Raw genomic sequence first — 18,228 nt, forward strand, 5'->3', positions numbered from 1 at the left:
GACTTGGAGACTCCTTTTAAAGCACATAGAATCCTTGACATCCCTGCCTGGTTGTGACGACTGAGTCCCCCCCCCCCCTCTGTTTTTTCCCTATTTTTATTTATTTTTTAAAATGTTTGTCTTTTCATCTCAGTTATATTAGTATCATAGGTTTTTTTAATTTTTTACTTTAATTTTTCTGTCACATATTTTTTATAGGGCTGTCAGTTTATCGCGTTAATTAGATTAATTAATTACACAGCAAATACTCACGTTATGAAAATTAACTAAAAATGAATTACAATTTTTTTTTTTTTTTTTTATAATTTTTTTTGTATCATTCATTCCATAAGAATGTAGAATACACATTTAAAGATTTTTTTTTAATATGGTCCATTTGCATGTTCTTGGTATCTGATTCTAGGGACATCTATGAATCTCAGAGAATGTATTTCCAGTGTCAGAAATACTGTGGGCTAGATCCACAAAGAATGGATTGCACGGTGCAAGTTGCACCCTTACTTACAATTCATTATGAATTGAAAATGGGGGACCCTGATGTAAACAAGACGAAAGTCTTTCTCTGGTCTGCATCCCCTTAACAATTGTGTGTATTGAGCCGTACTGTATTGTACCCATTCTGCAATCTGTTAATAACATTTTCATTCAATCAATCAATCTGCGCGGTGATTGATTGAATGAACATTTTATTTTGAGTAAATTGTAATGAACCAAATGAGAATATCAATACATTTTTTTTATCTTTGACTGTGAATAACACCATGCTCAAATTGACCAGACCTGAAAAATCTAAGCAAATTAATAGATGGAAGATGATTAAACAGAAGGTTTTGTAGATACAGTACTGAATTCTGCCATCCGGACACATGCAATTTGAAATATGATTATAGAATATAGAATATCAGGCATAAAATGGTTATGCGATTAAAATGCGATTAATTAGATTAATTAATTACAAATCCTGTAATTAATTAGATACATTTTTTTAATCGCCTGACAGCACTATTTTTTTATTTTGTATTTTCGTGTATTATATGTATGTTTGTTGTCGCTCTTCGTGGGGTGGGGTGGGGTTAGGGGATAGGAAAGGGAAATGGGGGGGGGGGGGAATGGAAGATGTATAATATGTATAACTGTCTGCATAATTTTGAAAACTCTTCCAATAAAGAAAATTATATAAAAAAAAAAAAAATAGCGGTCAGAAATAGCCGTTAGTAAGCGTTAGTAAGCACCGGTTAGTACTAATCTATTACTAAAAGGTATGTATTGTTTTTTTTGCATGCCTGGTGTTGTGAAGGATCAGATTAAACCGAATATGTATATTTATTTATATATATATATTTAATTGTATTTGTATATCGTTTGATATCCCCTGTATATTCCTTGTACAATATGCATTGAATATCCCCGTTTCTACTAAACAGCCCATAATAGTTTCATTCTACCATTGGACGAGAACCTGGCGCCAGGTTGCCATACCCCTAGGTTCAAATTCAATCGTGCCGCCTAACATGTCGAGGCAACCCCCGGTTCCGCGCAGTAATATGCCGGGCGAAATACGTGTGGTACTATTTGTTCATAGCGCATATATATATGACGCTCGTAAAGTAGAACTTTCTTTTAGTCCAGTTCTTTACCCTCCAACAGAGTGACAGACGCAAAAGCCTCCCCACGAAGCACGTGCGGTGTAGTAGGGCCTACTTGGCCCAGAATAGGCATTGAGATATCGTGTAGATTAATAGTTGAATGGTCATAGTTTGGCACCATACCGTCGAGTTGGACGTATTCTATTAAGCTAATAATAGTCTATTATGTATGGTGCATCGTTCGGTTTGAGTTCTACAGTTATCAGTACCCCCATCGTTCCTGACGTTATCTGGACGCTTATCCAGGCTGGTCAGACCCCTAGTGGTGATTGCATCCGAGGAGCTCCGGGTCAAGAGCGACTGGACCTGCATATTGGATTACTCTACCCGACGACGGCGAGCCTTCCACGGCTCTTGGATTATGCTTTATGTGCTTTGATTATTCCATGGATAAAGGCCAACACTGTAGAGTGTTGGAATTACCCCCCGGAGAGGACTACAGGTGAGGCGGCGCTCTACACGTGAGGTCGCACCACGTCTCTCCGTTGTGGACCGGCAGATACCGTTCCACAGAGGGTCCAGCTGTGTTCGTCTACGGCCCGAGGTTCTGTGGGCACTGGGTCTAAGACTTTGGATTCTCCCAAGACACCGTCGGCCAGATGGGATACCGCCAGCGACTTCTCTAACCCCCCCCTCCTACTGTCTTACAACCAGCGGGACCCCCCCCCCCCCCTTAGTGTATCCAGCTATAATTATTTAAGTACTATCGCTATCGTTTCCTAAATATTCCAGGTTGTATACTTACTCCCTGCGCAACCAGAGATTGGACATTCAATGTTGATTTACCTACGAATACTCATTTGCCATAAAAGTGCATACTTAACATTTCAAATCATAAATGTAATTAAGTGAATGTTGTATACACCCTTTGCTGTATTAAATATTCGATTTGGTCCATTTGTGTTGGTTCGTTTCATCAGGTGGGAAAGTGTTCATCATACTTATATCTTGTACTGGGTGGCCAGAAGTTAAAGTACATGAGGTAGTGGTATTAAATATCATATCTAACAATACAGTCAGGGAATTGTACCCCTCAGCTACAATTGGTCCTTCGAGCCGGAGGGTAACTAGTGTAATATTAATATAGTGTTATTAATATCGAAATGGCCTATGATGAACACTCCACGAAACGATCCTCCTAACCTAGAACGCCCGCGGCGCAGACGACAGACACCTCAGTACTTAGAGGCTTACACTGTCAGTCAACTACCTAGCCTTCGACAAACGGTAAACGTGGTAAAAGTAGAAAGTAAAATTATGTCTGACCTTAACGACCAGGTTTCCCCGACCACAGAGGCCCTAGTAGGTCCTAATGTAACTGACCAAGCCCACGGTGGAGACCAGGAGGGAATTGACATGCCTTTACCCCCCGCCACTACTAAAGAAGTAGTCCCCGACACGCCCCGGGAGGAAGACAACCCTACAGAGAGAGAACTCTGCACGGAAGAAGAAGAGGAGAGCGCCGAGGAACTAGAGCTCCAGGACTCCCCAACGAGTACCCCCAGGAGCGGTTCACGCAGGAGCGGCTCACCTCCACTACCACCTTCCCCCAGCGAAGCGAAGAGGATACTACAGGCCTTCCTCGTCAGCCTGACAGCCTCTACCGAACGCGATCGGCTCCAAGCACAGACGCTTAGCGAGCGCGAACGTCTCCAAGCCCAGGCGACCAGCGAGCGCGAACACCTCCAAGCACAGCAACGGAGCGAAGAACAGCGCACAAGTCTGGAGATGAGACGCTTCCAGATGGAAGAGAATATGGCAAGAGACCGCGCCGACGCCCAGCGCACTGCTGCCGGTGCCCAAAGAGACGCAGAGCGCGACAGACTACAAGCACAACTGATAGAGCAGCTGATCAAAAGGACAACTCCCTCTCCCTCCGCCAGGGGCTCAAGGAACTCGTCGAGACAGCAGTCAAGAGCAGCGTCACCGCAACGAGCAAGCGACCCTGAACTTGACCAACAGACCGAGTCTAGACCCCCCGCAGACCCCCTTCCCATACCGGTCCAAGCGAGACCCAGCTACAAGGAAGGAGCGGCCTACACTGCGGAGAAGCTAAATAAACGATTACAAGATCTGGAAGATTTGATAGAAGAAGAAGAGGGAGAAGAGGAGAACCAAGCCCGACGACAGCACAGTACTCCACCGGACCAGGAGGTCCCATACAGTCCAGGCTATACCCCCGCGGCGCTGCGCTACAGACCCCCGACTCTATTTATGGGTGAGCACGACGCACGACCAGCCCCGAGGAACAGTACCTGGACCAGCGGGCCATGGTACCCTGCCAGTACCGGCCCACGGCGAGGCGCAGGAGGGGACTCGCCCAGGAGGTCTCTCCCCCAACGCTCGCCGATGTACTCGCCATCCACGGCGTCATACAACGCCACGCCGTCAATCCCAGACTTCGTCTATGAGAGTCGAGCACAGTACACGGAGCTCCGGATGTGCTTAGAGACAATGCTGGTGGATGTCATTGATGAACGCCACAAGTATGCAATATTATTGAAGCACCTGAAAGTACCGCGAGCACACAATATAGCGCTAGCCTATGCTACCTCCTCGACCCCATACACAGCGGCCCTTGCAGCGCTGGATCAAAGATATGGACGTATATGGGATTACGTAATCCAGGAGATAAGGCATATTGACCGCCTACCCCCAGCCACAGACAATCGCTCACTAGATGACCTGTCAATCAAAGTGCAGTCCCTGGTGGGGATGCTGGGAGCTCAACGGGAGAAGGGCAGGCATGAGCTGTACGCCAACTCTAACGTTGAGAGGATTTTGGAGAAGCTGCCACCCGCAAGACAGGAGCGCTTTCGGCGGCAGAGGGACTACCGAGATCCCGACGGCCCCGAGCCATCCCTCCTTGATCTGGCCGACTTCCTGGCGAGAGAGGTCAGCAGCTTACGACTGGACACCTTCGGGCGGAGCACGCCAAGCTCCAGAGAGGGACCCAGGAGAATAAATGATGGAAGAAGATCGGTGACTGTCATGCACCAATCAGAGTCAGTACCGAGCAGTAAGAGTCACAGCACCCCCTCGAGGAAGGAGAAGTGGAAGATAGCGTGTCCCTACTGTGAGAAAGAACACTGGCTGTCACAATGTGACACATTCACAAAGATGAATGCAGAAGAAGTGAGCCAATGGATAAAGTCCAACCGGCGCTGTTATCGATGTGCGCGGCCCCACATGGCAGCCGAATGCCGCCTAAAGAAAAGGTGCAGCCGGTGCGATGGAGCCCATCTAGATATACTACACGATAGTAACGGAAGACGGCCTACACCTGCACCACGGAGCGGCACCAAGGCAAGTGTCATGTACATTGACCCCGCCAGCAGCAACGGAGCTCAAGTGCTCTTAAAGGTAGTCCGTGTGACATTGAGCTACCAGGATAAAGTCATGGACACTTACGCCGTCCTTGATGACGGGTCAGAGAAGACCCTTCTGCTCGCCTCCGCTGCGACTCAACTGGGACTGCGGGGGAGCAAGAACGAAATGACGATTCGGACAATAAGAAGAGATTTAAAGACGATAAAGGGCGAGAGTGTCTCCTTCACTATCGCAGCCAACGGGCAGCCAGAGCGACGGTACAAGATCACAAATGCTTTTACCAGCCAAGAAATAGGACTCTCGCAGTACACCTACCCTGTCACCAAGTTGATGGATAAATATGTGCACCTGCGCCAATTACCTATCCCGCTCATAAACGGCGCTACCCCGACCCTGTTGATAGGCTCTGACCATGCAGAACTCATAGTCCCGATTGACCGGGTCCATACCGGTCCCCGAGGCTGTCCTGCAGCCGTCGAGACCCGCCTAGGATGGACATTACAAGGCCCCCTCGCTAAATCTCTCAACCGAACCGCAGCCACTAGCTGCTTCCACTCCCGAACGACAGAAGAAGACACCACTCTCCTGCAGCATGTCGAGAGGCTATGGACCCTAGAGACAATGCCCTTTAAGAACGAAAAGAAAGACATTCGCTCTAAAGAAGACATTTACGCCATCCACCTACTCGAGCAGGGGACAAAGAGAGTCACAGTCGGCGGAGTGATGAGATACGCAACTCCACTCCTGAGGAGAGAGGGAATGCCCCCCTTTCACGCAAAGAAAGACGCCACGGAGCGCTATCTACTGAACACAGAGCGGCGCCTAGCCAAAGACCCCGCTCAACAGAGTGTGTACCGAGCTGAGATTGAGAAGCTAATCACAGCGGGACACGTAACAAAGATTGACATTAAAGAGGCCGATCAGACGACCGAATCATGGTACGTGCCGCATCACAAGGTCCATCACAATGGCAAGGATCGCATTGTGTTTAACTGCAGCTACCAGATCGGATCCCAAAATCTGAATAAAGAGCTCTTGCCCGGCCCCACACTCGGCCCCTCCCTACTAGGCGTGCTACTGCGCTTCCGCCAGGACAAGGTGGCTATAAGCGGGGATATCAAAGGGATGTTCTTGCAAGTGAGACTAGTAGAGGAGGACAAGCCTCTGCTACGGTTCCTATGGAGAGAGAAGATCGGAGATGAGAACCCATCCATCTACCAGTGGGAAGTACTCCCCTTCGGAACCACATGCAGCCCGTGCTGTGCTACATTTGCACTACAGAAACACGTCACAGAGGACCCAGCAGCAGATGAAGAGGTCCAACACAGTGTGAAGAACAGTTTCTACGTAGACAACTGTCTACAAAGCGTCTCGACTCAAGAAGAAGCCGAGGCTCTCCTAATCAAGTTACGCGCCTCCCTAATCAAAGGAGGCTTTGATCTCAGGCAGTGGGCCAGCAGTGACCCGCACGTATTGCGCAGCCTCTCCTCCGCAGACAAGGCTGCCAGCAGCGAGACCTGGATGGCGACAATCCCAGGAGAAGCCCAAGAAATGACACTAGGATTAGTCTGGCGCTTCAAAACAGACTCGCTCCACTATAGACACAAACCCTTGGCTCCAGAGCAAGGAAGGTCGGCGGCGATACCGACCACCAGACGGAGTGTGTACAGAACACTCGCCAGACAATATGACCCGTTGGGATGTATTCTACCTTACACCACCAGGGCAAAGATGATTGTACGAGTACTATGGGACAAGGACCAGGGCTGGGACGACCCAATACCCGCACACCTCGCCTCAACATGGAGAGAGTGGGAGACGGAACTCCGCTCACTCCCAGGTGTCAACATACGCCGCAGCTACTTCCCATCCACAGTGAGGCCAGAGACATGCGAGATTGAGCTACACGTCTTCAGCGATGCCTCCGAAGTAGCCTACGGATCGGTTGCTTATTTGCGTGCCCAAGAGATGGGAGGAGAGATACACACTGCTTTCATACTGGCCCGCTCAAGGATAGCCCCACGTAAGCAACAATCTATCCCACGTCTAGAGCTCTGCGCAGCCCTCGCAGGAGCGCATCTAGCCACGTTAATCCAACGTGAACTCACCATTCCGGTGCATAGAACAATCTTGTGGTCAGATTCCACGACAGTACTCACATGGATTAAGTCTGATTCATGCAGATACAAAGTCTTCGTGGGAGTCAGAGTCACCGAGATTCAGGAACCAACAGAAGAAGCAAGCTGGAGATATGTGGATACCAAACACAACCCAGCTGACGTCATCACCCGGGGAATGTCCCTGGATGACCTAACCCGTCGCAACATCTACAGTGACGGACCAGCATTCCTCCAGCTCCCGGAAGGAGATTGGCCTACGCCCACCCCGAGGGAAGCAAGTAGAGAGGAGGCTGAGAACAAGAAGCCTATGTTCTGTGGACTGAGCACTGTCGCCTCTACAGACCCGAACATAGATGACTGCATTACCCTAGAGAGTGCGCAACAAAGGACATTCCTGCGGCACCACCCAGAGATTCAGTCCACCACTGACATGTCAGCAGCTGACTACGAAGAAGCAGAACTTCTTCTACTACAACGAGCCCAGAGAGACTCGTTCCCCGATGAGCTAGACTGTCTACAGGGAGGAAACCCCGTCCCATCAGACAGCAGACTGATTCACCTGGCACCAGAGTGACGCACATAATCTCATCAGAGTGGGTGGTCGCCTGCGGAGAGCCCCCGATCTACCAGATGACATTAAGCACCCGATCGTCTTGAACAGCCGACACAAGGTCACAGAGCTGATCATAAAGAAATACGACGAGGATGTGCACCACGCCGGAGCAGAGAGAGTCTTCGCGGAGATCAGACGTCGTTATTGGATATTACAAGGGAGAGAAGCAGTACGGCGCTTCCAGCGAACCTGTCTAGACTGCCGTAAGTGGCGCGCGCAGCCCAGCATACCACGGATGGCTGACCTACCCCCCTGTCGCCTCCGAATCGGCGACAAGCCATTCCACTCCACAGGCATGGACTGTTTTGGCCCGTTGTATATAAAAAGAGGAAGAGGCACCGAGAAGCGGTGGGGTATTGTATTCAAATGCATGACCACCAGAGCGATACATATCGAGCTCCTTCCGACCATGAGCACAGACTCATTCCTTATGGCCTTCCGGAGATTCATATCACGGAAAGGACAACCGTCTACATTGTTGTCTGATCACGGGACCAACTTCAAAGGCGGAGAAAGAGAGCTGAGAGAGAGCTTCCAAGCTATGGGCCCAGAACTTAAGACCCACCTCGCTCCAGCCCAGGTTGACTTCCAGTTTAATCCCCCGAACGCACCCCACTTCGGTGGAACCTGGGAACGAGAAGTACGTTCTATAAAGACAGCCCTGTATGCCGTACTCGGAGCCCAGACTGTGGCAGAGGAAGTCCTAATGACAGTCCTCACGGAGATCGAGGGAGTATTGAACTCCAAGCCCCTCGGTTACGTCTCCAGTGATGTAGCAGATGTCGACCCAGTCACCCCCAACACACTCCTAATGGGGCGGCTGGACCCCGCGCTACCCCAGACAATGTACAGGCCCGAAGAAGCGAACGGCCGAAGAATGTGGAGGTACAGCCAAGTACTAGCTGACAAGTTTTGGAGCAGCTTCCTACTCCACTACCTACCGTCTCTACAGACCCGCCAGAAATGGGTGAAAGAGAGAGACAATTTGACAGAAGGAACAGTCGTCATGATAGTTGACCAGTCACTCCCCAGAGCTATGTGGCCGGCTGGCCGCGTAAGCAAAGTGATCACCGGTGCCGATGGCAAGGTCCGAGCAGCTGAAGTACTCGTCCAAGGGCGCACCTACACACGGCCCGTGGCGAGGCTCATAGAACTGCCCCGACTCCCAGATACTATCGATGATGACCATGACCCTATGACTTTGTGAGTTGACTGACCTTACAGCGGACCTTGAGTGGAAGACAGTGCGGTTAATCTGTCTCTGCTTAGCTAATTAGGTGGGACTAATTAGGGGGCGGCTGTTGTGAAGGATCAGATTAAACCGAATATGTATATTTATTTATATATATATATTTAATTGTATTTGTATATCGTTTGATATCCCCTGTATATTCCTTGTACAATATGCATTGAATATCCCCGTTTCTACTAAACAGCCCATAATAGTTTCATTCTACCATTGGACGAGAACCTGGCGCCAGGTTGCCATACCCCTAGGTTCAAGTTCAATCGTGCCGCCTAACATGTCGAGGCAACCCCCGGTTCCGCGCAGTAATATGCCGGGCGAAATACGTGTGGTACTATTTGTTCATAGCGCATATATATATGACGCTCGTAAAGTAGAACTTTCTTTTAGTCCAGTTCTTTACCCTCCAACAGAGTGACAGACGCAAAAGCCTCCCCACGAAGCACGTGCGGTGTAGTAGGGCCTACTTGGCCCAGAATAGGCATTGAGATATCGTGTAGATTAATAGTTGAATGGTCATAGTTTGGCACCATACCGTCGAGTTGGACGTATTCTATTAAGCTAATAATAGTCTATTATGTATGGTGCATCGTTCGGTTTGAGTTCTACAGTTATCAGTACCCCCATCGTTCCTGACGTTATCTGGACGCTTATCCAGGCTGGTCAGACCCCTAGTTGTGATTGCATCCGAGGAGCTCCGGGTCAAGAGCGACTGGACCTGCATATTGGATTACTCTACCCGACGACGGCGAGCCTTCCACGGCTCTTGGATTATGCTTTATGTGCTTTGATTATTCCATGGATAAAGGCCAACACTGTCGAGTGTTGGAATTACCCCCCGGAGAGGACTACAGGTGAGGCGGCGCTCTACACGTGAGGTCGCACCACGTCTCTCCGTTGTGGACCGGCAGATACCGTTCCACAGAGGGTCCAGCTGTGTTCGTCTACGGCCCGAGGTTCTGTGGGCACTGGGTCTAAGACTTTGGATTCTCCCAAGACACCGTCGGCCAGATGGGATACCGCCAGCGACTTCTCTAACCCCCCCCTCCTACTGTCTTACAACCAGCGGGACCCCCCCCCCCCTTAGTGTATCCAGCTATAATTATTTAAGTACTATCGCTATCGTTTCCTAAATATTCCAGGTTGTATACTTACTCCCTGCGCAACCAGAGATTGGACATTCAATGTTGATTTACCTACGAATACTCATTTGCCATAAAAGTGCATACTTAACATTTCAAATCATAAATGTAATTAAGTGAATGTTGTATACACCCTTTGCTGTATTAAATATTCGATTTGGTCCATTTGTGTTGGTTCGTTTCATCAGGTGGGAAAGTGTTCATCATACTTATATCTTGTACTGGGTGGCCAGAAGTTAAAGTACATGAGGTAGTGGTATTAAATATCATATCTAACAATACAGTCAGGGAATTGTACCCCTCAGCTACACCTGGTGTAATTATTCTGTTTATTTATCGATATATGATGTGAAAATTAGAGATTAGAGATTTTTTTTAGACTTGCGGTTTTATGGCGGTTTTATTGCGGTTTTATTAACATGGAAGTGGATGGGATGAAAATGGACGCTAGGAACATGGGAGGTACCCTATATTTTTTTAGAGCGTTTCAAATCATAATATTTTGACATAATGAAAATATATGTAAAATGAAGATATGGCCCCAATTTCATGAAATAATAATAAATACAGACACCGCTGTGCTCACACACAAAGTCAAGAAAGTAGAAAAGTAGTAGAAATCATGACCAGGAAAGCACAAGGGTTAAGAACAAGCAGAAACTTCAAAACCAATTAGAAACTGGCCCGGTAAATGTCCAAACCCCCACCCACCAAACCCCCTCCAATGTACAGTTTCTTCCCCCTCGAATGTATATCTCTTTCTCTCAAACAGTACTGTCTATTTGTATATCTTGTATGTCATAAATGTCTGGATGAAACAGTCTTCAAGCCCGATCTGACTTTAAAGTGCTACTCCTCACCTACACAAATGTAAATGGGCTTGCACCGCTCCATCTATCCGATCTCATCTCTCGATACTCGCCCGCTCGTGCTCTGCGCTCACAAAATGCGGGGCTTCTATCGATTCCTAGGGTTAAAAAGAAATCCGCCGGCCACAGAGCCTTTGTCTACCGCGCTCCCTACCTGTGGAACAAATTACCTGCCGTTGTCAGGGGCGCCTGCTCTGTCGAAGCTGCTTAAGACCCATCTTTTCTCTCTCTCCTTCAACCTACCCTGATCTCACCCTGTCCTATTGCTAGGTTTTAGTAAGTTTTTCCTTACCTTCGCGTGGGGTATGTCTGGGAGTGTTGCATTTATTTATTTTGCATTTATTTAAAAAAAAAAATTGGACCTTATGGTGTTCTTGTTTTGTTCTTGACTTATCGTGATGTTTCTTCTTGACTTGTTTAAAGAAGACCTGTACGGCCCATGGGGACATTAACGTGTGTTGTCGGGCCTTACAAATAAATTTGATTTGATTTGATTTACTGTGTATGGCATAAATGTCATGATGAATTGAAAATGGGGGATGTAAACGAGACGAAAGTCTTTCTCTGGTCTGCATCCCCTTAACAATTGTTTGTATCGAGCCGTACTGTATTGTACCCATTCTGCAATCTGTTAATAAAGTCTTCAATCAATCAATAAATCAACTGAAGACAGTTGCAGTAGAGGCCTGGCAGTGCATCACAAGGGACAACATCTCAGAGTCTGGTGATGTCTATTGGTTCCACACTTGACTGCAAAAGATTTGCAACCAAGTATTTGGGTTTTTTCAAGTTCATTGTGGTGGTTTACAGACACAAAATTGTGAAAATTGTGTCAATGTCCAAATATTTATGGACCCGCTTGTACATACAGGAACTAACTTTTGTCAACCGGGCACAGTGGTGAGGGGATTCAGAAAGTCCAGGTTAGCAACATTACCACAGGTGGGTAGTTAAAATGTACATACAAGCCACATCCAACACACCAGCACTTGGCTGGTGGCTACTAGTATTATTCTATGCATGTACTGTATGTACCATAGAGTTATTATTAGGGATGTTCGATATTGTTATTTTTTTTACCAATATCCGATATACCGATATTGTCCAACTCTTAATTTCCAATACCGATATCAACCGATATATGCTGGGTTTCCCCCCCCAAAAAAACTGAATAATTTCAGGTAATTAACATTATCTCTTGTCGTTGGAATTAACACAACATTATGCATACTTTTGACAATAAATAAAATAAGAATGTGTTCTTACTTGCTTGCCTGGGTAAATAAAGGTTAAATAAATGTAAAAAAAAAGAAAAAAAAATTATTGAAAACTGATACCGATAATTTCCAATATTACATATCGGCCGATAATATCGGTAGGCCGATAATATCGGACATCCCTAGTTATTATACAGTAGGACTGTATGTACCATAGAGTTATTATACAGTAGGACTGTATGTACCATAGAGTTATTATATAGTAGGACTGTATGTACCATAGTTATTATACAGTAGGACTGTATGTACCATAGTTATTATACAGTAGGACCTAACCTTCCATTCGTCCACCTTCTGGCCAAACTTCACTGTGTTGCGCTCGTCCGACTCCAGCTTCTGTCGCACCGGCTCCACCGCTCTCTCCATCTCGCCCACCTGGAGGAGGAGAACAGCGTGCAGTGTGTCAAACCAGACGCCGGGGATCGAGAGACGGACACGAAATTCAACAACTCCCCTGAACAATTGACAAGCGATTCAATTAAAAGTGAATTTTTTTCTCTTTTTTTTTTTTACACATTTGAGTGCAGAATTTTGCATACGTCATATTGAACGATGAAGACTAGAAATCCAGTTCAACGTTGCGAGTCGTGTTCTGTGTGGTTGTGATTGCAGCACCACAGTGTGTCTGTAGTGTTCAGTGTGTCTGTAGTGTTCAGTGTGTCTGTAGTGTTCAGTGAGTCTGTAGTGTTCAGTGAGTCTGTAGTGTTCAGTGTGTCTGTAGGGTTCAGTGAGTCTGTAGGGTTCAGTCAGTCTGTAGTGTTCAGTGAGTCTTTAGTGTACAGTGTGTCTGTAGTGTTCAGTGAGTCTGTAGTGTTCAGTGTGTCTGTAGTGTTCAGTGTGTCTGTAGGGTTCAGTGAGTCTGTAGTGTTCAGTGAGTCTGTAGGGTTCAGTGAGTCTGTAGGGTTCAGTGAGTCTGTAGTGTTCAGTGTGTCTGTAGTGTTCAGTGAGTCTGTAGTGTTCAGTGTGTCTGTAGTGTTCAGTGTGTCTGTAGTGTTCAGTGAGTCTGTAGGGTTCAGTGTGTCTGTAGTGTTCAGTGTGTCTGTAGGGTTCAGTGTGTCTGTAGTGTTCAGTGTGTCTGTAGTGTTCAGTGTGTCTGTAGTGTTCAGTGTGTCTGTAGGGTTCAGTGTGTCTGTAGGGTTCAGTGAGTCTTTAGTGTTCAGTGTGTCTGTAGTGTTCAGTGAGTCTGTAGTGTTCAGTGAGTCTGTAGTGTTCAGTGAGTCTGTAGGGTTCAGTGAGTCTGTAGTGTTCAGTGTGTCTGTAGTGTTCAGTGTGTCTGTAGGGTTCAGTGTGTCTGTAGTGTTCAGTGAGTCTGTAGGGTTCAGTGAGTCTGTAGGGTTCAGTGAGTCTGTAGGGTTCAGTCAGTCTGTAGTGTTCAGTGAGTCTTTAGTGTTCAGTGTGTCTGTAGTGTTCAGTGTGTCTGTAGTGTTCAGTCAGTCTGTAGTGTTCAGTGAGTCTGTAGTGTTCAGTGTGTCTGTAGTGTTCAGTGTGTCTGTAGTGTTCAGTGTGTCTGTAGTGTTCAGTGTGTCTGTAGTGTTCAGTGTGTCTGTAGTGTTCAGTGTGTCTGTAGTGTTCAGTGTGTCTGTAGTGTTCAGTGTGTCTGTAGTGTTCAGTGTGTATGTAGTGTTCAGTGAGTCTGTAGTGTTCAGTGAGTCTAATGAATGAATGAATGATTTTATGAATGATTTTATTTCGGTATTTTTAATTTTTTTACAAAGCATAGTAGTAGAACTTCCAAAACGTGTAGGCTGAATCAGAGGCTTATAATTGCCTACCATTACATTACATTACACTATTTACACAAAAATAAAATACAAAAAATAAACATAATTCAGTATATCATTTAGCAAAGATTACAAACGTTTCATAGTTTTATGTACAAAACGTATATACACATTTATTTATGTATTTTTTAAATACTTTTTATTTTTTTATATATATTGTTACGAAGGATCAGATTAAACCGAATATATATATTTATTGATTGATATATATTCCATAATATTTGTATATCGTTTGATATGTCTTGTATATTCCTTGTACATATACACGGAATATCCCTTTAGCCTAGTACAGACCATAATATTTCATTCTCCTATTGGACAGCGGTCCACAGGCGCCATGGCCATACCTTCAATGTCGGGTTCAAAGTCACCGCCGGGGACATGCCTGGACATGAACGGTACTGCGCAAGGATATGAGACAGGAATAAAGCTGGTACTAGTTTATTCATCTAAGCGTATAAATACGGCGCAGGTGAATACAGAAGCACTTAGTAATTAAAGTTGAAGCCTCACCCACGATACGACGTGCGGTGCAGTATGGCCTGTTTGGCCCCAAATAGAGCATTGAGACCGCGTGCGAATTAATAACTGAAGTGTCAGAGTTTAACGCTGTACCGTCGAGTTCGACCTATTCTATTAAGTCAGTAATAGTCTATTTGTGTATAGTGTATCGTGCGGCTAAAGTTCTACAGTGACCAGCATCACCAACGTTTCCTCGTATCAGCTAGAGTGCTTATCCAGGCTGGGCTGCTTACCATGGCGCTTTCACCCGAGGGGCCCTAGACGAGGACCGTGTGGATTATGTACACTGGATAACCTACCGACGACTGCATAGCCCTTTTCGGCTGGATTATATTTGCTTTTGGTCCTGTAATTAATGGAGCGGAGAATCGCAGACACCCACAAGTGTGTGGGATTTAACCTGTGAGGAGCCACGTCGAGTCTGCCTCTCAGAAGTCTGGGGCCGGCTAGCTTTCTTCCATGTGGAGCTACATGCTACGGAGAACAGCTGTATTCGTCTGCGGATCAAGATCTTATTGCACCGTCTCCTGTACTCGGAGTCTCCTTATCATCGTTGACCCAGACTCTACTACCGACAAATCCTCTACCCTTGCTGGCTTACAACCGGGGGGACCCTACCAGTATCTCCCGCTATATTACTAGTGTACCATAGATATAATTCCCTAAGATTCAGGTTGTATGACTATTGCCTGCGTAATATGAGAATGGACATTCGTTATTGATTTGCCTACGCACAATCCTTTGCCTTATAAGCGCATCCAAAGTGAAGTAAAGTAAAGTATATTATGTACTTTTTGCTGCTAATAAATACTTAAATACAGCTTTGTGTGGAACCGAGTCATTGTGGGGAAGTGTTCATCATTAGATACCTGTGTACTGTATGGCCAGTAGGAATGTACATAAGACGGTAGTGGTTTAATGATACCATACTTATCAATACAGTCAGGGAATTGTACCCCTCAGTTACAATTGGTCCTTCGAGCCGGAGGGTAATTAGCGTAATATTAATATAGTGGTATTAATATTGACATGGCCAATGATGAACACTCCACAAACGGTTCTCCTAAAATAGATCGCCCGCAGCGTAGACGGCAGACACCTCAGTACTTAGAGGATTACGTTGCCGGTATACTACCTAGCTTTCTACAGACGGTAAACGCGGAAAAAGTAGATAGTAAAATTATGTCCGACCCTATCGACCAGGCTACCCCGCCAATAGAGACCCTAGTGGGTTCTAACGTAACTGACCAAGCTCACGGTGGGGACCAGGAGGGACCTGACATGACTTTACCCCCCGCCAAGACCGAAGAAGTAGTCCCCGGAGAGCTCCAGGATAAAGAAAGCCCTCCAGGGATGGAACTCGACCCACTACAAGAAGGGACGAGCACCCCGGAGATGGATCTCCTTGACTCGCCACAGGAGAACGGATCTCCAACGAGTACTACCAGGAGCGGATCACCTCGACCAGCGTCTTCCCCCAGCGAGGCGGACAAGATGCTGGCGCAGGCCTTCCTCGCCAGCCTGGCAGCCTCAACCGAGCGCGATCGACTCCAAGCACAGACGCTTAGTGAGCGCGAACATTCTTCCATGGAAAGAGAACGCCTTCAAGCGCAGCAACGGAGTGACGAAGACCGTATACGTCTAGAGATTAGACGCCTCCAGACGGAAGAGAATATGGGAAGAGACCGGGCCGAAGCCCAGCGCGCCGCTGCCGGTGCCCAAAGAGAAGCAGAGCGCGACCTCGCTCTCACCAAGCGCGAAGCTGAGCGCGACCGATTACAAGCGCAGATAATGGAGCAGCTGATTACCAGGGCAACCCCCCCTCCCTCCGCACGGGGCTCCAGGGCCTCGTCAAGACAAGGGTCAAGGGCACCCTCCCCTACCCGATCAAGCGACCCTGAGCCCGACCACCAGAGAGAGCCTATACCCCTCTCCGAACCCCTTCCCCGACCGGTCCAAGCGAGACCCAGCTACAGGGAAGAACCGGTCTATACCGCGGAGAGGCTAAATAGACGACTACAGGATCTAGATGACCTGCCAGAGGAAGAAGAAGAGGGAGAGGAGGAGAGTCAAGCCCAACAGCAGCACAGTACTCCACAGGACCAGGAGGTCCAGTACAGCCCAGGCTTTACCCCCGCGGCTCTGCGCTACAGACCCCCGACTCAATTCACGGGTGAGCTTGACGCACGACCAGCCCCGAGGAACAGCACCTGGATACGCGGGCCATGGTACCCAGCAGGTACCAGCCCACCAAGACACGTAAGAGGAGACTCGCCTAGGAGGCCGCTCCTCCAACGCTCACCGATGTGCCAGCCATCCATGGCATCGTACATTGGCACACCGACGTTCCCGGACTTCACACACGAGAACAGAGCACAGTACACAGAGCTACGAATGTGCTTAGAGACAATGATGTCCGATGTAGCTGATGAACCGTACAAATATGCTATCCTACTAAAGCACCTCAAGGTGCCCCGAGCGCACAATATAGCGCTGGCATATGCCACCTCTACTACCCCATACACCGCGGCTCTAGCAGCACTCGACCAAAGATATGGACGCATATGGGACTACGTAATACAAGAGATAAGGCATATTGACCGTCTACCCCCAGCCACAGACAATCGCTCACTAGATGACCTGTCTATCAAGGTACAATCCCTGGTAGGGATGCTGGGGGCGCAAAAGGAAAAGGGTATGCACGAACTGTACGCAAACTCTAATGTCGAGAGGATTTTAGAGAAGCTTCCGCCCGCCCGACAAGAGCGCTTCAGGCGGCAAAGAGACCACCGTGATCCTAACGGTCCCGAGCCATCCCTCCTAGACCTAGCCGACTTCCTGGCGAGAGAAGTCAACAGCCTACGGTTGGATACGTTCGTGCGGAGCACACCAAGCTCCAGAGAGGGACCTAGGAGAGCAAACGATGGCCGCAGATTGGTGACCGTCATGCACCAATCAGAATCAGTACCGAGCAACAAGAACCACAGTACCCCCTCGATGAAAGAGAAGTGGAATATGGTGTGCCCGTACTGCGAAAAGGAACACTGGCTGTCACACTGTGACACGTTCAAGAAGATGACCACCGACGAGGTGAGTCAATGGATAAAGTCCAACCGACGCTGTTACCGATGTGCGCGCAGTCACATGGCAGCCGATTGCCGCTTAAAGAAGAGGTGTAGTCGGTGTGACGGAGCCCACTTAGACGTCCTACACGACAGTAACAGAAGAAAGCCTGCACCCTCAAGCAGCACAAAGGCAAGTGTTATGTACATTGACCCCGCCAGCAGCGGGGGCGCCCGGGTGCTCTTAAAGGTGGTCCGCGTAACATTGAGTTACCAAGACAAGGTCATGGACACTTACGCCGTCCTTGATGACGGGTCAGAGAAGACCCTTCTCCTTGCGTCCGCTGCGGCCCAGCTGGGGCTGCGGGGGAGCGAAGACCAGATGACGATTCGGACAATAAGAAGAGATCTAAAGACGATAAAGGGCGAGAATGTCTCCTTCACTATCGCAGCAAGCGGGCAGCCAGAGAGACGGTATAGGATCACTAACGCTTTCACCAGCCAAGACATAGGCCTGTCGCAGTACACCTACCCCATCGCCAAGCTGATGGATAAATATGTGCACCTGCGTCAACTACCTATACCGCTCATAGACGGTGCCACCCCGACCCTGCTGATAG

The 18,228-nt window shown here is 47.8% G+C and overlaps 1 protein-coding gene across 1 annotated transcript in view; it reads right to left on the reverse strand.

The window, feature by feature from the left end:
- LOC311246262 (structural maintenance of chromosomes protein 6-like) overlaps nucleotides 1-18,228 on the reverse strand; it is a gene marked incomplete at both ends in the record, with an annotated part of 159,261 nt that overhangs the window by 97,798 nt on the left and 43,235 nt on the right. Inside the window, 1 exon segment of the mRNA XM_084338477.1 lies at nucleotides 12,520-12,618. Coding sequence (XP_084194603.1) covers nucleotides 12,520-12,618 — 99 coding nt within the window.

The sequence above is a fragment of the Notolepis coatsorum genome (assembly GCF_963971535.1).
Source record: "Notolepis coatsorum genome assembly, contig: SUPER_1_unloc_1, whole genome shotgun sequence".
NCBI classification, from domain to species: Eukaryota; Metazoa; Chordata; class Actinopteri; order Aulopiformes; family Paralepididae; genus Notolepis; species Notolepis coatsorum.